The 22,101-nt window shown below is 44.0% G+C and overlaps 1 protein-coding gene across 5 annotated transcripts in view; it reads right to left on the bottom strand.

Moving 5' to 3' along the window:
- Positions 1-1,224: 1,224 nt before the first annotated feature.
- RIPOR2 (RHO family interacting cell polarization regulator 2) overlaps positions 1,225-22,101 on the bottom strand; it is a 72,975-nt gene continuing 52,098 nt past the window's right edge. For 3 of the 5 annotated variants that reach the window (XM_040588816.1, XM_040588819.1, XM_040588817.1), the window contains 10 exons: positions 20,697-21,386; positions 17,886-18,070; positions 15,851-16,019; positions 14,296-14,431; positions 13,215-13,376; positions 12,066-12,224; positions 10,821-11,023; positions 9,256-9,339; positions 7,107-7,197; positions 1,225-5,637 (listed from right to left, as the gene is read on the bottom strand). In XM_040588816.1, coding sequence (XP_040444750.1) covers positions 5,537-5,637; positions 7,107-7,197; positions 9,256-9,339; positions 10,821-11,023; positions 12,066-12,224; positions 13,215-13,376; positions 14,296-14,431; positions 15,851-16,019; positions 17,886-18,070; positions 20,697-21,386 — 1,980 coding nt within the window. In that variant the 3' untranslated portion in view covers positions 1,225-5,536. Of the gene's footprint in view, positions 5,638-7,106; positions 7,198-9,255; positions 9,340-10,820; positions 11,024-12,065; positions 12,225-13,214; positions 13,377-14,295; positions 14,432-15,850; positions 16,020-17,454; positions 17,526-17,885; positions 18,071-18,152; positions 21,387-22,101 lie in introns of those variants that run through there. The other 2 variants (XM_040588818.1, XM_040588820.1) reach the window with 2 other exon arrangements.

Below are 22,101 nucleotides of genomic sequence, written 5' to 3'. Positions count from 1 at the left end.
TATACATGCTACTGAACTGTTCAAACCAAGGCTACTATGGTTTTATTTCTTAGTTCATTAGCAGAGAGAGTAGTTCATTATATAAATGCTTGAAAAAACCTACTGCAGGAGAAGACCAGAAGTGAGAGTTGAATTGTGGCAGTGCATGTTGTGGGTTTTATTCCTGTATCTCCATCACATATGTATTGGTCCTTGATCAAACAATCTCCCTACACCTTCTGACACTTTCATGCATTAATATTTCTAAGAATTTTTATGATGTGGCATTGTTATTTAAAAATGTTCTAAAGAGTTCAAGTTTCAGTTGCTGTCCTGGAAATTCCTGAGTTCTTTTAAAAATGTGCATGTACTAGAACTATGTTACATAGTAAGTCTAGAAACTTTGTATGCATGTGTGAAAGGCCTGTCAAATGTGTAGAAATTGTACACATTTGTGTAATTCTTTTACAACCATCTGACCTTTTAATTTTGTTTAATAAGAGGAAACTCATTTACCACTGAAACACAGCTATATAACAGCTGAAATTCAACATAGCTAAAGACAAAGGAATTTCATATCCAGCTAAATTAGAGAACATTCTGTCTAGCAGAATAAAATTACTAGTTCTGGAACCTAACTGCAGAATATGATTCTTTCCAAGAAGTCATAAATGCTTTTGTGTACCAAGTTGACCAGCATGCTGACTCCCTTTTGTTGCAGAGGCTATGGCCACAGTGTCATCTTTCACTGAAGTATCCAAAGGCTTCTCAGAAGTGGGATGCATCTGCTGTGTCATAGCACTTCTCCCATAATTGTCCTGAGAGGACACATTTTACAGATATGTAAGACTGAGGTCTGGAGAGACAGGCCATTTGCAGGTGTCAGATGTTTCAAGGAGGAGCAGCTGTGCAGGGATGAGCAGAGGCAAGCAAACTGGGGTGTGTGTATGGTTTGTGGGAGGAAGAACTTTTAATCTGTTTAATAAAAATAGCAATTTAGTGTAAACACCTATTGTATTTAAGACAATGTGTGGAGAAGTAAATTAGGCCATAATAACTACTTGGCTGGGCGATGAAACTGGCTTGGTGTTTGGCATAGTGTTGCTTACGTGGGGGACCTACAGTGTTGTCATGTGTTGCAGCCTGTGCATAAGTAATGAAGTTGGTCATGGATTCTTGCAAGGAAGTGTGATGTGTGATCATTTACTTTTTTCCTTAAGGGCTATCTGAGGTTGCCTTCTTTTCAGAACTGGATTTGAGATTTTGAGCAGGAAGCTTGCAAATCTGCCAAGGCCATGTGTTTCCTGTGCTGTTTTTGAGACTGAATTGCATTATCAATGTTTTCTTCAGAAAATGTTCATTGTGTATAGTTCATTTCTTTCTATTCTTGTAATAACAGAGTAGTTAAGCAAATGATAATGGTGTTCTGAGAAATTTTAATTTGCTGCTGCTCTGTTGATCTGCCAACAACTGCCTGTAATGAAATGTGATCGGCAGTGTTCAAGGTCAGACCCCTGGGTGTAAGGATACCTCTGTCACAGCCTTGGGGGCATGGCAGCTGTTTGAAGGCAGGTGCTGTGCATCCTTTAATCAGGATAATTCCATTGCAAATCAGCAAAACGGGGGTTTGTACTTAGTACGACTGCCAGACTGTATATCTTGACTCTTAATTTTGAATGCTTAGTCAGCAATTATCTGTATATAACAGACTGCAGTATAGGGTAAAGCTACAGTATATACCTTTTCTGAAAGTGTGCTGGGTACAGGAGGAATCTTAACGATAGTGTGACACTCTGGGCAGCCTAACTTAAGCTGCTACTGTAGCTAGAGTAGTATAGAGGTGCTATGGGTTTCTATCAACGAGGCAGAATGCAGGGAGACAATAACAGCATGGTGAGGTTAGTGAAAACCACTATAGCTCATGAAAAGCACGAGGTAAAAGCCACCAACAAAACTAGCAGGCAAACCCCTTTCCCCAGCATGCTTTTCCTGGTGAGGTCCCAATCTCTTTCAGTCTGTACTTCTGAGTTATTTTGGTACAAGAACTTTTTCCTAATATGCTTTTCTGGGGTGACCCAGACATTTAAATTGGTTTGAGTCAACCTGCTACAGCTGTATGAAAAGTTTTGTAGTAACTGCCTGCTGGTTTCTTTGCTAGTTGGTAAGTGTCCATCCTGTTACATTCACTTCTATGCATCTGGTTTTTCCTATTCTGCAAAGCAGAGCTCTTGCATTAATATGGTAGGAAAGCAAATAAAAACATGTAAGTTATGAGACAAATACATGGTTTGTTCCTTTTTATTTGCCTTCTGGTTTTGGAAGCTTTAAGGTTTGTAACTTTTTCAAGGGTTTGTTGCCCTGAGGGCTTAAAGTTATGGAATTTTGTTTGGTTTTTTCTTAAAGTGATTTTTTAATATATTGTCATGAATCATGTTAGAATTTGATTCTTTGTTTTATTTGTCTAAAACAGTTTTAATGCTCAAAGTGAAATTTAGCCTTTATACATCTACATCCCAGGTTCCAGCTTGTCTGTCTCAGATACCACAACAGGAACCAAATTTGGTCTAACCATTCCCACTAAAATTCCTGTGAATTTCCTCACTGACTTTACTGAGAGCTGGATTTGCTGCTTTCTGGTTTGTATGAGCTGTATACATGGTTTCTAATGGTTATAATGGTGTAACAGATCAGTTTTAGATTAATAGACTTCTCAAAGGGTGGATTTAAACTACAATGAGATGAAAGGTAGGTATAAGCTCTGCTTGGCATGGCACCTGTATAAGTGAGCAGCCCCTTTGCTGTGCTTGATAGGCAGTGCTGTGTTCCCCAGGTCTGCCCCATGAGCCTGAGTGTTTGTGAGAGGAGTGTCTTCTGTTTGGGAAGAGTCTGTGTTCATAGAAGGGAAGAAGTAATCAGTGAATGTTTGGTAGCAGTCCCAGAGCCTCTTCAGCATATTTTCTGCTACTTCTTGAGGAGCCTTTTTTGACAAATTTCTTGAATGATGCACAAAGCTGGTTTGCTCTGAACTTAAACTAGGAGTGGCTAGAAATGTAGGGTACTAGTGCTTGCCTGAAAGTAAACTCATCTGACTTGTTCCTAAGTGACAGTTGAGAATGTAGCACCTACAACCCAATGATGACATAGCTTTTGCTTTAACAAAATCATGTTCAGTGCTGTGATACACAAATTATAAGCGAGCTTTTGACAGATAGGTTCTACCTGCAATACATACTGACAGATGTGGGAATACAAGAATATTCTCTTTTCAAAAATATGCCTCTTGCTGATGCTCAGGGATGGAAGCAAGTGCCTGCACACATGCATTGAAGCAACCAGAGAAGGAACACAGAGCACAGTCCTCCCCTTGCTTACAAAGCAGCATTGTAGTTTAAAGCTGGCTTTTTTAAAATGTGCTTTGGTTCACCTCACAGATGTACAACGAAGAACAGTTGTTTTCACTATAGCTTCATCCTTTCTCTACTTTTTGTACTTTTGTGGTTTGTGTTTAGGTTGCTAGAATGTTTTGCTGCTTACTACCACCACCACCCCACCCTTAGCCAGCAGAAAGATGAAAATGCATAAGTTGTGCCTTTTGAAACACAAACTAATATTGCACAATTTCTCCCCCTGCACAAGAAGTGGCAGGTTTCTGTCTGCCTTCAGGCAGCAGTCCTCGCTACATGTATTGTTCACTTGCTCTAATTTAGATATTTTTGGAAGATATTAAAGTAATGTTCTTCTAGATCTTAACAAAGTTGATCTGGTATGAAACACAAATTATTTCTATGCTGTAAGAAATCTAGCAGATGATTTCATATAATTTAGCTAAACTGTTTGAGATTGTCCTATAGTCTTGTCCAGGTGACCAGGCTTGGAAAGGCAAATATTCCCTAAAGCTTTTCTCCTTAATATGTTTAAACAACTGTTACAGTTTGCCCGAAATCCAGCTGCAAGTAGTGGATGTAAGAGCCACCTATGATACTGGGAGCTGATTGCATGTGAAGGTTGTATGAGCCTCACAGTGGAGAGGCTGCTGGTAAAAAGTGACTATACATATGGACTGATGTGCTTGGTAATTAAAAAATAATCTTTATTATAACTTAAATGTGATAGGAAATATGGTGAGTACAAATGCCACAAAACTAAAAGCAAAAAAAGTCAGTACAAAAGGGACACCTTGGAAGAGTTCAGCTGATGGGATAGGTGTGGTATAAAAAACATAATGTGGTTTCACCTTCTGCAAAAAGTGTCTATATCCCTTAGTAAACAAGTAAGCATTTTGAACTGTACAAAATGTACTTTAATTAAAGGAATATATATATTTATAAATATACAGATATGTACATTGTTGTAACATTCACAGTAAAAAAACCCAAAACAACGTCCCCTGCCTGCCAGTGTGTCTGGCACACAAGGCTTCCTTTTGATGTGAATTGTTTGCAATCTTTTCTATGTAGTCTATGCAAATTTGGGTACTTGAGTTGACATCTAAATAGCATTTCATGCATAATGAACACAGTACAGGAACACTCTTCTGTTAAACTATTCACCTCCACTGTTAACTTAAGGCTCATAATCAACAGCTTGAAGCACTGGCTGTCTTTCATCCCTGCAGTGAGCTGGGGGGGGTGGCAATGCATTCACTTCACCCTCTGTTTATTACTGCCTCTGAGGTCCACTTTAGTTTTAGTTCTTTATATTGAAAACATCTATAGAAGCTATGATCCACTAATTAGAGTCTATGAAATTCAATCCTGCCTACAACATATAAGGACCACATGGCTTTGGGGGCTCATGCAATTAGTTGTATTCACTTCTGGGAATAAATAAATGCACTTTACCTTTTCATTTAGTTTTCAGAAACCTATGTGATTGTTTGATCCCACTCACAAATCTCTAAATTAATGATGGCTCGTTGCTGGAGGGCAAGAGAAAGGAAATAAAAGACCAGTGGAGGCATTTGGTATGAGTCACCAAAGTGACACCTCCTAGGGTTTACATCATGCTGTTTCTGGAGGCAAAACTTGAAGAAACTTGCTCTATATTTCATTACTTAGACAAAACTGAGAAAGCTGAGTGGTGTTCCCTGCTGTTGGACTGTTGCTGGGGTCATGGCATGGCAGCAGATGCTTAGCAAAAGCTTCTTTGCAGTCCTGTTCAGGTGACCTCCTACTTGTCCTTGTTAGATATATCACATGTCTCAAGCTTTCATGACAACATCAAGGAAGTAAATATAATAGTAAAATATATGAAGATGCCAAATCCTAAAAACTTGCAGAAGTTTGTTGAGGCTGAATAACTGCAATTATGTTATTTGTTATGAATCAGGAAAGTTTTGCTCCTTAGCATCCAACTGTTCCATCATGAGCTGCGAAGAGGAGCCAATAGGAACCCTTAAGCTGGATTTTAGATTTTGCTTTTCTTTAAGAAGTCTGTAAATTGCTACATTTTGGGACATTCTCATAGAATTCTTCGAAGTCTTTCTTCTGCTTTCCACAGTGAAGTGCAGCTCCATCCTACCTTAATGCCTGTTAAATGTAGGCAGGTTTTTTTCCACCTAAAAAGCTGTGGCAGTTTCAGTTCCACGGCGGTTTCCAACTTTAGCAAACTCCCGGGGAAATTTGTCCAGCTGTTCATATGCCAGCCTCCCATCTTCACCTGAATGCAAAATGTTAAAGCGTGATACCATGTTTTATCATTGCCCTACAACATTTAAACTACTGGATTCTTTGCTGTTAGAAAGTACTGATCTGCCAGTAACTTCTTCCCCTTCTTAGAATTCATCTTGTTGAAGGCAACTTCAGAAATCACTTGTAAAATTTAAGCATGCTTTGAATGTTCAAATTCTTATTTTTTTTAAATTTTCTCATGTAATTTGCTGGTTTTATCTAGAGCAAGAGAGAAGCAGACACAGCTTGTATGATTAGATGCCAGTATCTGTACACTTGTCTTACTAAATGACGTATGGGGCTTGCCCAGGTCTGAGCTGCAGCTGTGATATACTTGAGGCAGATGACATTTATCCACTGCTACTTTGGACAATATGAAGTTTACCCGTGTCTCGCATCCTGGCATTTTAAAGTGAGTCTACCTACATCTTTGCTTATATATCTCTGGAAAAGAGGAAGCAGTATATTTGCTAAATTTAACTATTTGTGTTTTAAACCATTTTGCCTTAGGCACACTGTCATCTATATGCCCCTGAAGACGGCATTGAGCTTAGTGTGTTGAATTGGCCATTAGGAACCAAAATGGTCTCTGTAAGTCATCTAGAAGAATGGTAGTACAATCTCCCAGAGTTTTCAAAAGTGTCCCTGGGCCAGTTGTTTTATAAGCTGAGTGATAGCACATCCAGCAGCAGAGTGAATTCCTGCCCAGCTGGTGAATGAAAGCATGTTTGATGAGTTTGCATAACTAAAGTCACAGATTGACACACACCCATGGAGTAAAAATTCATGCTTAGTCTAAAGGCCAGAAAAACAAAATTTTTCTGTGCTACTGAAGCACTGGTGCCCTGAAACTGTGCAGCTGGACTTGCAGTCACACGCTGCTATGCAGCTAGATTACAGGTTAGTGAACAGGGTATCTGTTGTCTCGAGGACAAATGAGGGTCAATGCAAGGTGCCCTGAGGTACCCTGCAAAGGAGGACTTGCAGGCTAGCGTTTATCCAAATAAGCATATAAAGATAATTTAGGTTAAATGAACACTTGGCAGTGCTAATGGCACTTAAGTGTGACTTACGGGATTACAGGGGTGATAGGAGGGGACCCTCAAGAGGATGATAGATGAGATACAACAGGCAGTGTGCCAGCCCTGCCTCATCAAGGCTGCTTGGTTCTCAAATTCATTACAAGTTATTTCTGTTTGTCAACTTCTTCTTTGCTATTTTTCCTTTTCTACTTCCCCCTCCAGACTCATACAATTAGATTTCTCTCTTTTTGGCTCATTTTCATGATCTTCAAATGGAAAGATTTTTAAGAATATATATTTTCTTACTTGTTCGAGTTTCTAGTTAAAATTTTGTTTCAGTTTAGGGTCACATGTTTGTATAACTCAGGTGTCTTAACACGCTGCTCTGTTAAAGAAGAAAATAAAATACTAAAATGCTCTAAACCAGGTAACTCACCAAGGGAGAGCAGGGTTTCGGATGCCACTTTTCTGATCTCTTCGTTGTCGGATTGGCAGAGTGTGACCAGCATTTTAATACTCTCAGTAGCCTGGGAAGTGCACAAAGAACCACATTAGCACTGCACAGGACGCTGTGGTTTTATTTCACAACCTTGCATAGAAACAGTGACCATCCTCTGCGCTGCCCTTCCTACTCCAAGGGAAGGGCCTTGCTGGAGACACAAGGAATGGGGTTCCCCTGAGGGGGAGCATCTAGGAGCATGTGTATTTTCTGCTGTCAGTGTGGATCCTTTCTAAATTTCCTACCCTATGTGCTACGTGCATAGATCTGTCTGACCTTCTGGTCAGACCGCTGCTTCTGACTGTAGGCTGGGTGACTGATGAGCCACGGAACAAGGCCATAGGAGTGCCAGGGTCAGTACGGCGGGGAGATGAGCAAGAGACAGGCTTCAAGGGAATGGATTTCATACTGAGTGTGTCAAAGCTGGTAGGTCTGAGGAAGCTGTTCCCACCCATAGCTGTGCCTGCCAGGGGCACGTTGGCTGGCCAGCCCTGTTATTTTTGTTATTTTGCTGCAGGCTCCTCACTGACACCTGCGCTCGCCAGCATTTCCACATTTTTGCCTTGCTTCTGCTATTTTGGGAAGAAAGCAGGGAAGAATCCTGATCTCTGCTACAAAAATGTCAGGCCTTTGGGGAATGCAGCTGTCATAGTGTCTCTGGCAGGCTATTTAACATGACAAGAAGAGAGATGAGTGAAAGGAAGGGCAGGAATTGCCCTGTCATGACACCTGGGAGAGGCACTGAGCAACAGTCAGTATTTGGATGAGCCCTGTCAGTGCGGGGGGCACAGGTCTGGTCTGCGATGCTCTGAGTGAGGCTTAGCTGCCAGAGCCATTACACCTCACCGTCTGGCCTTCAGTGTGGTTGCTCGTGCGTGACTCAGGGCAAGTCTGCATCGGGTGCATGCTGATGACTACAGCTCAAATGCTTGTGAGTGACAGGACCACAGCAACAGAGCTTTGTTGCGATCTGCAAAACCCCTCAGAGATGTACAGTAGGACCTTGTGCAGCTGACATGATGTGGGTAAGACTGCCATTGGGTTAGCTCATCCACAGTCACCTATCCATTGTAGCATTCCCATCTCTCAAATAGTATCTTCCAGAAAGGCTTCAGCTTTTATATGAAGATCCCAAATGATGATATGTCCCCTCAGTAGTTTTTTTCCCCAGCAATCTCCATTGTCACTATTCAAGATGTGTTGGAGCCACAATGCTCAAGTTGAATGTCTCTGGCTCCAGTTCCCACAGCTGGTTCCCAGTTGGCCTTTTCCTGAGAGATCAAAAACCCCACCGTGCCCCACATGCAGCAGAGCTGTAATGCCCCTCACTGTTTCCTCTCAGGGATGCCTGCTAGCATCTCATTTAAGGGAAAAGTTTTTTCATATTTAAACAATATTGAATTCTGTATTATAAGTATCAGGCTGGAACGAAGTCACATATTAGAGCTGTCTTCTCTAGGGGACAATTTTGAGGGACAAACAGTCCATCTGCGGTGGGTCTGTCTCACAGAACACATTTTTTGCCCCAGTGTCCCATATCAGTCAGGCTGGGGTGGCTGCTGTTTCCCATGGCTTTATACAACCAAAACAAAAGTGCATTTTTCCTTCCTGTCATGGAATGGAATGCAGCAACAGTACGAGATGCTAGCTGAAGCTGTAGTGCCCAGATGCAACAGCTATTTATCACAAAACGAGCTGTGACCTGCTTTCCTCTTCTACTTCTGCAGGCCACATGCATTACAGCTAATTTTATCTGGGGAAAGGATTTTTTTTCCCCCTCTCAGTCAGTACTCTATGGATGAACATTTTTTTTTCTGAGATGTGGAAGGAAGTCTCCTAAAGTCAGTATGAGAGGGAGGAAAAGGTGATATGCAAAAGATAAACTTTGTCGTCATTGCAGAGCTCACTTGTTTTTGCAATGAAGCTTCTAAACTGTTCCCAGACAACATGGTATCTCTAAAAGGATGCAGTGCAGTGATGCAAAACAAAAACACTACTGATACTGCTATTGCGATTTCTGTTTTCTTGTTTGTACCTATCAGATGTCCTTTCTTTAAAGCAAAGTGCAACAGTGAATTCCTCTTACCTTGAGGTATCGTAAAGCCAAGCAAGCTGCTTTCTGCAGCTGGAGGTTGGGCTGGGTTAGTGCTTCACAGTAATAAATCAAGGCCTGAAAACAGATAGAATAATGGTGAAATGTCTGTGCCTGTGTGGAGCAGAAGGGTGGAGCGTGGAAGCACTGCTACCCTACTAAAGGGAGAGGGATTGCAGCCCACCTCCCTGACAGTGAGCGTGTGGAGTGGAGAGGCAGAGCCCTGCTGCAGGTAACACGGTGGGATAATTCCCGGCAGCGGATCCAGACCTGGCTACTCAGTATATCTTAGTAGTCTCGGGCCAGCTCGCGGTGAGGTGCAATCTGGCACCCTTGAGGGCCTTTCCGCATAAATCGCCAAAGAGCTATAAATGGGCCTTGGAGTCTGAAGAGCTGCAGAGCTGACCCTTGAGGTGGTCTCTCTAATGTAGTAGCTACATTAGGGAGTAACGGATAGTAATGAGCAGGCTGGGGTGGACCCCAGGGGGACTGCAGGTAACTATTACGAGGTTAGCGTGAGGTGCTAGACCAGTACACTGCTTGGCCCTAGAAATTAGTAGCTGCTGTTGAGCAAACAAAACCAGTGCAAGCGGCAAATCTCAGAGGCACTTGGCTGTGCAATGAACTCGTCTGCAGCACACGGCTGCGTAACGCCCTCGTACACGGCACCCCCTGGCCCTTCCTGCAGGCAGCGAGCCAGGTGTCAGCTACCCACGCCTCTTCCAGGAGGTTGTATTTTCCCTGAGATGCTGCCTCCATGAAGCTGGGGATGGAGAAGGATGGTATGAGATACCAAGAGGCTGCAAGCATGGAAGATGAGGTAGAAGAGCAAACAAAGAGGAGACTGGTTTGACAGGGAAGAGCAGCAAAGAGTGAGCTCCTTTTTCTCCTCCCTCTGCCTTCCTTCCGCTTCTCTTGCTCTTCCAACTGCCTTTTCTTTTGCTCTCTCCCGAGAGGGATAGTAGAGAAAAGTCTGCCATGAAAGGGTAGGAGCCCACCCCTAATTTCTTCTTATTCCTCCTCTCCCTTCTCTTTCATTTCTGTTTTTAAGCTGGCTCTGCTCGTTGCCTTTGGTATCTGTGACAGACTAAAATCTTAGATCTCACAGTTGAGCTGTGTTTGCCCAAGGCAGTCCATCCCCTCCAGAAGTGGTGGGAGGTCCCCTAGATCCCAGCCTCCTTTGGGAAAAAAATTAAGATCTCAGAGGTACGTCTGTGCCTGTCAGTGATGCTGGGACTGCTGCCTTGAAGCCTTGGACTGAAGCCAAGTCTGAGACAGGCCAGCAGAAATGCCGAAGTGTGGAAGATAGCTGGAGAGCACAGCACTCAGGGAGTATTTGCAGAGTTTTGGTTAGTACCTCTTTAGTGTAATGACAGGTAGAAGCAGACAGGCAAAATGACAGAAACAGACCTGTACATTTGCAGAAAAATTAGACAGGGAGTCCCTCTGGATCAGTTTCAATCAAGCTTGGAGTATACACGTAGACCTTCGAGACACAGGCAGAAAAAGGTCATGACAATACAGGTCTCTTAAGCGATGGGTGATTTTCTGCCGCTTACCTTCTCCCTGAAGTGCCTGTTCTCTGTGGTAGCTGTCAGAAGTGATGCCACAGTCTCACTGACTTCGTTTTTGTTTTCATTGAGAAGCAAAGCCAAAGCTCTCAAAACTTCTTGCTGCGGCGGAAGGTTATTGGAGTTTATTTTGGCCACATTTTGCTGCAGTTTTCCATCTTTCACTGACTGCAGCACCTGAACTACAGAGGCTAGAAGTGTGAGAGAAAGGTCCTGGTTACTTCGTTTATCCTCTCAATATTTCAAATTGCTCCCTTCCCCACTAGCAATCCTCAATTTATACTATACGCACAAAGGGCATAAAAAAGTCCCCATCTCAGCAATTGCAACATTGCAGTGTGTCTGCACAGGGAATTCTCTGGGCTTTAAGCTGGGCCAATTTCTCAGATGTTCTTCCAAAGGAGGAGATGAGTAGATGGGCTAGGTGGACACTGCAACACTTACGCCTACCCAGAGCTAAGGGCCTGCTTGTCAAATCTTTGCTTTCTGCTGGAAGATGTAAATCCTCCCCGTAACAAGTGAAACCCAATATCCTTGTCAGTGTATTGACTTCCAGAGCATCTTTGTGAGAATGTTTCCCAGTCCAACAGGTGTCTGCCACCAAGAGCTGGGGCTCATATGTTTCAGAGGTGGTCTGAAAAGCCTTTTTCTTTCCAGGTTTCAGAGCAAAAGCTCCACAGTATGCCCAAATAAAAATGAAAACTAGGCAAGGTTCTTCAGACTGAGTGTCAAATAGAGACGAAAACTTGGCTTGCCAGGGATTGCAGTCTAGCATGTTCTGCGGAGCATTTGCTTCTCTCTTTAGTTCTCAGTGGCAGAGCCTGCCAGACACTGAGGTGCTGTGATCCCTTGGCTACTGAGACTTGCTCAGCACTTCAGAAGGTCTCTCCATACAGGATGATGAAAGACCGGAACGTCATCCAAGCTACCACACAGAAAACTTCCCAGACCTTGGGCCCAGCCCACCACCATCAGCCATCTCCTAAAAAGTAACTCTTTCAACAGAGATTTTTCCCATTTGAACATGGAAATAGAAATGACTGAGGGTTTATCTGCATCAGCTCTTTTCCCTTGATATGTTCAGGCGCATTCAGACTTAGTATCCAAGGTACTTCTTTGTCTCCTTCACCACCTTCTTTTGTAAAATCAGCCTCAGGGCTGGACTGTTTTGTGCTGAGCTCAGAAGGACACTGATGTACTCCCCTGTTAGCCATCAGAATTAATATACCCTACCTTCTTTTGCGAGCTGCAGCAAATAGCTTCCAAGGTCATTAACACTGTGGCTGGCAAAATAGTTGTAATACTGAAAGACGGTAATGATCTCGGAGGACATGCTGGAGTAGAGGACAGGCTCCGTCCGGTCCAAGATCTGAGACACCAGGATCCTGAAGACTGCAGGCAGCCACAGACAAAGGGATGCATTAGTGAGAGCAAAAGCTGCTGGCAAAATACCACAGCGCACTTCAAAGCCAGATACTTCCCAAAGGTTCTAACCTCACCTGTGGTTAGGTTAGAAGCTCGACAGACTTTCTCCCTGTCTAGCTTTCATCACCAGAAGATATCTTTGTAAGGATGAACCTCTGCCAGTTTACGGACGGCTAGTGCAGCTTCCTATCTGATCAATACAGCACCCTTTCTACCCAAATGATATCCCGAATCACTAAACGCGTATCCACATGCACTGCCAGTTACATCTCTGTGATGCCACTGAAGCAGGGAAGATGCGCACAGAGACAGGATTTCGCTGTGCTTGGTCTTACGTTCCTGCGTGAGCGTGCGGCACTGGAAGGCTGGTCTGAGGCACGGTCTGTGAGAGCTGAGGCAGGGAGCAGGAAGGAGGACACTGCCTTGGGTAGGCATCTGCAGTGCAGGTGCCCACGCCTGACCGAGTCACCCTGCGTCCCTGTTCTATCCCAGGGGGAGCTAGTCTGTATACCTGGAGTTTGAAGTGTGGTACATCCCACTCCAAACGGGAACCTATGTTCACATAGACTCACTCGAATGTATATGAATTTCATCCCCGTGCACTGTCCTGGGGCATGGACAATATACAGACGCATAAAATTAAGTGTGAGGATTCCTACTTCACTGAATCACTTAGAAACCTGTATTTGGGAATAGACTTACTTTCCAGTTAGCTCATAAACCTTAAAACAGTCTTTTCTTTTCTTCTCACCTCACCTTTTTCTCCTATTCTAATGTGATTATTGGGCCAAATCTGTTTCAAGAGTTGTTGCATTAGTTTTCAAATGAGATCTTGGAGCTGTGGCCAAACAGACCTCCAAGGGGTTGGAAAACAAAGCAATGAAGACTGAGTAAAGCCCAGTACACAACCTTTCTCCATTTTGATGACTGACACAATTTTTTAGCAGCAGTTGGTACCTGTTTCTGCAAGCCCTGGACACTCCTCATTCACAGTGGTGGCAAAATTGATATCCAACTGCTTCATCATCTTGTCTGCAGACGTGTGATACACTCCTGAAGGGCCAGTACACTTCATCCAGAAAGCCAGCAGCGACAGCTTTTTGTGGAACTCTGGAATTGCTGGAGAAGACAGAAGGAACGATGAAACAAAACCGTGCTGGAAGCATCAACTTCCAGAAGAGAAAAGATGGTAAATGGACGAAATCTCAGTCCAGCCCACTGATGGACATTAGCTGTTTGGTGGGTCGCCCTGTGCCATTACCTTCACAGAGCATGATCATGTGCTTACCCCAAGTTTGTAACATGTTTTTTCTGTTTCCTGTGGTAGGATGTGAAAAAATTTGCTCCTGATCCAGTTCTGGGCACTGATGCCTCATCCTTTTAAATATCATAAAATAATATGAGAATACTGCAAATGATCTGCATAAGACTGGTCCCTGTCCTAGCACTGCTGTGTGGCCTTGGGTGAGTCACTCAATTTTGCCTCAGTTTTCTGATAAACAAAGTAAATACACCATGTTGTATTTACCTGTCCTGCCAGAGTGCTCACGAGGGTGAGCACCTACATGTTTGTCAAACTTTTCCAAGGTATTAAAATAGATGAAACAACTAGAAAAATAACTAAATAATTCTCTATAGAGATGGCTAAAAATAAAACAGATAAAAGTGTTCGAGGAGTTGTATTATGCCTCTGATAGTATAAGGCAGATCCTGCCTTTCCTCAGGAAGGAGAGGCAGAGGAAGAATTTGGCTCTTCAGAGGTGGCAGCACCCCCACCTCAACACAGCAATGACCTCTGTCCACCTTCTACACATCAAGCAGGATAAGAAGTCCTTTCTCTTCTCACCTGCTTGTTTCTGGATACCAGCACTGAAGACAGAGTGAGCCCCCTGAGCTGCTGTGGTGACTGCTACACCTGCCCGTAACAGAGTCGCACCTCCTGCAGCGGTGGTGAGCTCTGCACAGTGATTGTCTCCGCAGGCACGCATGCCCAAACAAACCCTTTCCAGAAGAAACCCCCCCCTAACTTGTCTCTTACCATCAGTAAGGGAGGTGATGTTTCCCAAGTTCTCAGTGCTGATCTCCACAATGTTCTCCATCACAAGGATCTGCCTGGACAGCTTATCCAGGAGGTCTCTTGTCACGAATGGTGTTTTACTGGAGAATACAATTTGCTGGTGAAGACAAATGGGAAGAGAGTCATTGAACAACAAAAGCCCTCAGAAGTAAACAAAAAGCTTCAAAGCACCTGGTACCTGAAGTGCTATGGCAAATTCATTGCCTAATACCATGGGATCTCCTTAACTTCAAAAGTTTCTTGTCTCTGAGATATATTATGCATCGTTGCTAAATCTTTAACATCTACATCCAGATCCAGACACTTGAGTATCCAACTGGCCATTTGCATAAATAATTTCTGATTTGCACACTCTGCAAAGCTAAAGGAATCCATCATCATAAGCCTTAAAGCCAGAAAAGAATATTAGTCACATAACATGGGCTGTGGACTTTCAGGACATACCTGCCTGGAGGCAGACCACAGGTCTCTCCTTCTCCACTCCATTTCAGCTCCGATCAGCTGTTTGGGTGCCTTTACTAATTTGGTGCTTTTGCTAATATTCCCTAATATTTGCTAATACTCCCAGCTGCTGACATCTGTATTTTTTTCAGCAGTCCATGTAATATTGTTCATAGAAAATCTACTCCGTGTGTGGACATAGTGTGAGCTCGCATCCTCCAACTGCATATTTACCGTGTGCTCTTGTATTTAAACCAAACCCCTCCCCTTTTCTCATACTTGTGAGTCAGCAGGGTGTCCAGCTTAGTGCTAAGTGTGCTGGAATAAGGATTACTCTGTATTGCTTCAGTGGGCCTCTGGGAAAATAAAGCTATTTATATCTAAGATGGAAGAGTCAAGTAATTGTAAAGAGTAAGCTGCGGTATATTTTGATTCGTCAGGAAAACCCTGATGCCCTTGCTTGTTGGAGCAGCTTGCTGGAGGTTTAAAATCACATTTGCTGTGCTTGGGCTCTGAAAAAAAAACCCTCTAAAAGGTTTTACTAGTTAGTTGTGAGCAGGAGCAGACAACTTTGATGTCCCGGGGGGCTGCCATGTGCTGCCTTTGCTGTGTCTGTTGCAGACGATCTCTCCACCTCATGTGCAGAAATTAATTTCTGGTCTTGAGCATCACAGCGTTGTCTGGGGCTTGGTGAAACAGTGAGGCCACGGGCTTCTGTTTTAGCTCTGAAGACATGGGCTGCCTTAACCAGGGACCTCCCGGCAAAGCCAGTGGACATGTGTAACGCAGAGCAGGGGCTGCCCCTGTCGCTGCCGTGCTGCTCGTTGGTCCTGCTGGGCAGCACCTGCAAAGTGCCCCATAGTTTCCATGTCAGGTCTGCTCTGAGATGGGCCAAGACAAATGATGGAAGCTTTTCTGGTTGAGGGTGAAAGAGGTCACCTTCCTACCCCAGCATAGTGGCAGTCCCAGCAGTAGTGCTGACCTTACCAGCCCACTTGTACCCCACAGTGCGGGTACACTAGTGCTTGCAGGAAAAATATTAAAATACATGCCCCAAATGAGCTGGCCCTAGTACCTGAATGAGCTGTGTGCAATACTGCAAGTGCTTAACTATGGTTATATCGAGGCTGTCATTCCCTGTGGTCAGGGGCAGAGGGCTGCCGGCCACGCTGGTGCCCACGCCTGTGTCCTCAGTGAGAGCTTCGCTCAGGTGGCCTCTGGCTTCTGGGTGCTCCGTCCTGTAGCTGGGGAGGAGGGATGAGGGAGGTCAGTGCAGGGCTGGCAGCTGCCACAGCAGACACACAACACACTCTCACTCAGGGCGACGAGCAACGAGCATGGCAGAAGAGCTGAAAGCAGCCAGAAACCTCGCAATGAACACATCATATCGCAACGGAGCAGCGCTGCCCTGGCTGGGCACGGGAAGGCTGTGCCCACCGAGGGGGCAGCTCTCTGTCCCCTGGCTGGTTTGCCTTGAGCGATGCAATGTTCTCAACAGCAAGCTTTTTTAACCTGGAGTTACTGTCACTCGGTGGTGACAGTTTTCTCCCGTCTTGGTGACTCATCTCCCCAGTCGCTCCGGATTAAGCACCATTACAATTTGTGCCACCCCAAGCACCGAGCTGCTAAGAACAGCTCTGTGCTTTCCACATCCTCCTGCTGCCAAGTTTAATCCTCATTGCAGAAGGAAAGGAAAACCACTGCTGGAGTAAGAGACATGATGTTTTCATATGCTGTTTTAGGCACGATGTGTACAGCTTGCTTTGCCAATTGTTTCTGTAAAAGCATAAAGCTATTCTTGCTGTGTTTTAAACCATTATTTCCAATGTTGTCTTGTACAAATGGTTCTCCTTGTGTTTAAATGCAAAGCCCGAGGTCAGTCCCCACAAAACAAGCACATTTGGCTGCAAGTTCGGAAGTTTCAACACTTGCAATCTTTACACTGAGTCACACACACATCTAAAAATGGAAGCAGGAATCAACACTGTCTAGGGATAAGCCAGAGGGCAAAAATACAAATATTAACTTCTACTTTAACTCAAAAGATTTTAGTTGCTTTGTAAGTTAGCTTATAACTAACTTAAATTTTTGCTGCTTAACTCAAATTTATGCTAAAGTGCCTGGTTAAAGCCAGATCCTTAAAATAACACAGACTGAACCGAGCTCAGAGTGCCAGTTTAGCAAGCAACACAATTTTTCAAGTTTTTCTTCCCACCAAGTGTTATTCTGGGAAGAGGATATGCAGTGAGATGATGGGAACGGCATGGTGGTTACTTGTTTGCACTCAAAATTATCTTACACAGGCCATGATAAGCTGCAAGAAGTATAGCTGCCTGGCTGTAAAGCGTGGGGTGCAAGGCAACCATGTTCTGTTCTTTTTTGCCAGCTCTAGTGCTGCTTAGGTTCCTGCTGGGCATCGTGTCAGCTCCGAGTACCCAAAGGTGCTTTTAGGATCTAATGATTGAAACACAGCATCTTAAAGTCACACAACAAGGGCAGACCACAGCACAAACACCACAGCTTTTTTTTTTTTTTCTCTTTTTTTTTTTTCTTTCTCTTTTTTTTTTTTTTTTTTTTTTTTTTCTCAGAAAGAGCAGAAGTGATGAAAGAAGGGCAGGTAACACGCAGGGCCATGAACAGAATACCAGTCATCACTCTTACATTCCAAAGGAAACCTACACCATGCTGCTTAAATCTGGCCCTGTGTTATTGTTACTGACAAGCTTAATCCACTGCAAAGACTCATTCGGCTAGAGAGAAAAGACAAAGGGAGGGGGGAAAAACCACAGAGGAATTAGTAATTACATCCAAGGAAAGCCAGGTCCAAACCTATGTCAAGGAAGAGGCTCTGCCAGTATTGATGTCAGCTCAATTTAATTTACCCTTCTCCTTTGGAGGACAGATTGCATATATTTGATCAGGGAAAAAAATGATCCTGGAAGTTAAAAGATTTTGTATGCAGCAGCCACAGGGAACTCTCTGACCCTATAAACTCATCAAGGATTAGTCAGTCTTCCTTGAATAATGTGTGCACCGGGATCCCCTGTTAGCGACAAAGAGCTGGGGTGTCAGTTTGGCATAAGCACAGCTGGCAGTTGCTACAAACTTACCTATTCTTCTCAATCTCAGTATCTGAAAATACTGAGTCTGCAACTCCTCCACCATTACAAACCTCCACACAACCACCATCCTCATCATCAAAGTCAGAGGTGTTCAGGAAATCAAAGCTTTCTAAAGCACTTTCAACTGTTAGACTTAAACTGGAGGACCTGCTTCGGCTTACTGCTGGCTTGCACTGCAAAGGCAGAACGAACCAATGAAAACCCCAGAAATTAGCTACTACTGAAAGAAAAGAAAAAAAAGGATAAAGCTTCAAGTGTTCAAATTCTTCATTTTATTTTTAAAAGATCATTTTATTGGGTGTTTCATTTCAAACCTTCATATTCACAGCATATACAATCAAAGCCTGAGAACGGGAAAATCCCTTCCACTCCTCCTCCCCTTCCCATCCTATCCCCCTCTCTTCCCCAAAGAAAAACCCTCACTGGCCAAATTTGATGTGTTTTATAGACATGAGAAGTACATCTTGACTCCAAGTGACGCAGCTTTTGGCATCCTCCAAAAGGAAAGACAGCAGTTAAGGCTCTGGAAGTTGAAAGGCGAAGGCACGTTCCATAATTGCTGTTCTAGCCAATTTATACATATCCAATGGCACTATTGGATTTATTCCAGGTGTAACTTGAATGGACCTTAGCCAGGAATTAATTTGATCCCATATTTTCAGATGTATTCATGTGATGAGAGGACTTTTGTGGCCTTTGAAGCCACATGGCTTACCAAGGAAAAGCCAATCAGGCATCAGATTCCTAGGTGACAGAGAAAAGCAGTATTGTAATTCAGAAATTAACAGTGCTAGAGAGGGGGGAAGCCATCCCATCTCACTACTGGGAGGAAATGTGATGGAAACCTTGCTGTTGCTGTAGGAAGTATCAAAGGCCCTGATCCCATGTGGTGATTCATCCAGACATGCCCACAGAGCTTCCTCCAGGGTCACCTTGCAGGATCAGATGTAACTTGATGGATCACCTCCCTTGGTTTGTGCCATGACTTCAGCACCTTAAACGCTACATGATTATTTGATCAGAAAGAGCGAGGAGGAGCCACTGGTGCTGCACAAGCCACATCTTCCAGTCCCAGGCAGGAGCCAGGACTTTATCTCAGCTTGTAGAAAGAAATGCATTGGCCTCCGAGTTCAGATTCAGCACCATCTCGAGAGCTGAGGGGGCTTGGAGTTCTGTTTCCAATTCTTTTGCACACGATTTTAATGCTATAATGCTCATATGTTAGCACTCACGATGCTTGACTCCTTAAACTGACCGTAGAGTCACTAGCTGATCAAACACACTTCCCAACATCTCCGTGACACAGGTGGGTGCTGTATCCCACATCCTCTGTAGTGGGATGGGTAAACGATGGGTTTGCTACCATTTCCTTCAGGGCTGGTAGTGCTGTCTCTTCAGGCAAAAGCAAACAGCAACTCATGGGCTTCTCCTTCTCTCTGGTGGCCAAGAGAGATTTCTTCAGCCACAGATGGATTCCAGCTAGTCCTTTTTGCACGGGGAGCCCAGCACGGCTGCTGGTGATGCTAAGTGTCAGTCTGCAAGCTGATCGACAGGCGACACACAGACATAAGCAGATCTGGAAGAGGCATCCATCTCAAGTATGCAGAAATCCTGTCTGCCTCTGTCTGTCTGTCCTCCCCCACATCCCATGTCTGTCCCATTGTAACTTGGGATAAAAAGAGTATAAATAAACAGTCTCCATTGTCGCTCTGCTGTTTGGATAGCTGACCACTTTGTACAAGCTGCAGAGCAGCCACGAAGTCAAAAAATAATAGTAATGGTAGCTTTGCCTGCTTGAACCTCCTTGGGAAATCATGCAAGAAACAGGGGCTGCAGGCTGCCAAAAAGGTGCTTAACTTGGGAAAGTACCATGCAGCTGCAAACACCAATGGAAACAAGGATGTTAACAAAGTTTCTTCATAAAAAGATAATGCTGAAGGATAAATGCTTCCCTGCTTCCTCCTTAGCCATGTTTTTGAATGATGAGGCTTAAATGACTAGCAGACCAACTTGCATATGAATATGAAGCATTTGAAATGATTATTTCAAGTATATACTCAAGTAAGAGTATACAATACTCTGCACGGTAATGCATCATGACTTATTCATGGGGGTGATATGAGTCACAGTGATCAGCAGTAAACATACTAACAACACACATGCAAAACCCCTTTCTTCTTTCTAATTGTCAATACTTTCTGTCTATCCTCTTGTGATGGCAGAATGTCTCTCATTTTAAAACTGCACGGGGGAAAAAGGAAAGGGCTTGGAAGAAGCCTAGGCGATGAGGGGATGGCAACTTTCAGTGAGCCTTGTGCTTTGGCGACTTAGAAAATTCAGCTTCTATGGCTACAAGGCCTGATCCTCAGCTGCTGTAGTTTTGCACAGCTCCACAGCTTAGCTGCTGAAGCACACCCACTGAGGATGTGACCCATAGATTTCAAAGGCAGAAAGCTGGCTATGATCTGATCTCCAGTATGGCACAAGCAACAGGTTCACAAGTGGTTTCTTTAGAGAAGGGTATAATTGAATTGTGGCTCTGCCATTGCACCTTTTTCTCTTTCCCCCAGGTGTTGAGCAGATTAAAAGACCCATTGTTTGAGGACACAAGGCTATGGTAAGCTTTGTAAGCTTAAAAATGCAACACTGTGAAAGGATGCTCCAAACAGGAGCAGATCTACTGCTACTGAGGAATTTTACTTGTCTCCAAAAACCCTACATTGGTGTTTGTGAGGCAGGGGAGGAGATTCTGCCTGCCTAGATTTCCTTTAGGGTAGTATTTTCTGAAAACATACTCACTTTTAGGACGTCATCTAGATGCATCACTCCTTGGTCCAGGTCCTGAAACTCTTTATACTGCTCTTTATGTGGCTCAAGAGCTAAGAGAAGCCCTTGCAAGGCTTCTTCAATACTTCCATCGAGGTAAGATTTATATCCTTCTGATTCCCCACTAATTGATCCCTCACATGGCAGCCTCTCTGGGGTCATGGGTGCCTCTGCTGATGTAAGCCTTTTTACCAGCTGCTTCGTGATGTTGCCCTCATAGGTATCCAGCTCCACAGGCTTGAGCTCTGAACCTTCATCCGTGTCCTGCAGGAGAGACACCGGGACACTTGTTTCTATAAAGACATGATCACTCCCAGCATCAGAGGATTTTTGGCAAACTTCAGGAGCTGCCCTTGGGGTGGTCTTGTTCTCAACCGCTGTTCCCTCTCCCTGGGATGGCAGGTCCTTTGGCTCGGTGACAGAGTCTTTGCGGGAGTCGCTGCTGCTACAGTCCAGGCTTGAGCTCTTGGAGGACTTGAGGGCTCGGTGCTGGGTGGGGGTGGCAGTGATGTCAGGGCTGGAGCTGACGTGAGCAGAAGATGACTCTGCTGAGTTGGCAGGGGGCACACGGTCTTCGTAAGGCAGGTCGCCAAAGGTAAAAGAAAGGGGCCGTTTCTCAGTGATCACTGTTCCATTTTCAAAGACTTCATCTGGCAAATTCGACTGAAAAAATTACAGAGAAAGAGAGAAAATGTTTTTCATGCAGCAGTGGAAAGAGGAAAGAAATACAGTATGTGCCCGGGAAAGAAAGATGCGAGGAAAAAGATTAAAGAAGCATTCAAGACTTGAGAGATGGGAAAAATATTTCAAATCCAACTCCTGCTTTCATCTGGCACAGCTCCTGATTTCAGCAGGAAAACCGCTGGAAAACTTGGGCTCGGCATGTCTCTGGTAAGCAGAGAGCTCTAGGAAGCGAGTCCCAGAACAGAGACCTGAATTCTGCTCATCCTACCCAATTCCCTCAGACAGCATTCCCAGTGCACCGCTCTAGTTCCTGTGGCATGTCTCTTTTTAATGGTGTTGTGCTTAAGCCACCTTGTCTGCATTTTCCTACCCGTTATAGATTTCTGTTGTATTTATTGTCTGACTTCTAAAGTAGCAGTCCCTAAAATTTAATACAGTCTGCTCCACAAGTTTCTCTAGTGTCATGGCACTTTAACGGTGATATTACTATGCTATTTCTTTTCTGTCAAAAGTGTGTGCTGCACGTGGCAGGGATATCCCGTTGAACATGAGTTACATAGAAGTCCTGTTCAACATGAGTTTCTGCCAAAATGAACCAGAAGAATTGTGTGGTGGTGCATTGACCAGGATGCTGATTGTTTAGGGAGCAAAAATAGTGTACACAGACCCAAAAAAAAGTCATAGCATATACATA

The sequence above is a fragment of the Falco naumanni genome, chromosome 3, assembly GCF_017639655.2.
Source record: "Falco naumanni isolate bFalNau1 chromosome 3, bFalNau1.pat, whole genome shotgun sequence".
Classification (NCBI taxonomy): Eukaryota; Metazoa; Chordata; class Aves; order Falconiformes; family Falconidae; genus Falco; species Falco naumanni.
The sequence above is the reverse complement of the archived record's forward strand: the minus strand, read 5'-3'. Positions and strand labels throughout refer to the sequence as shown.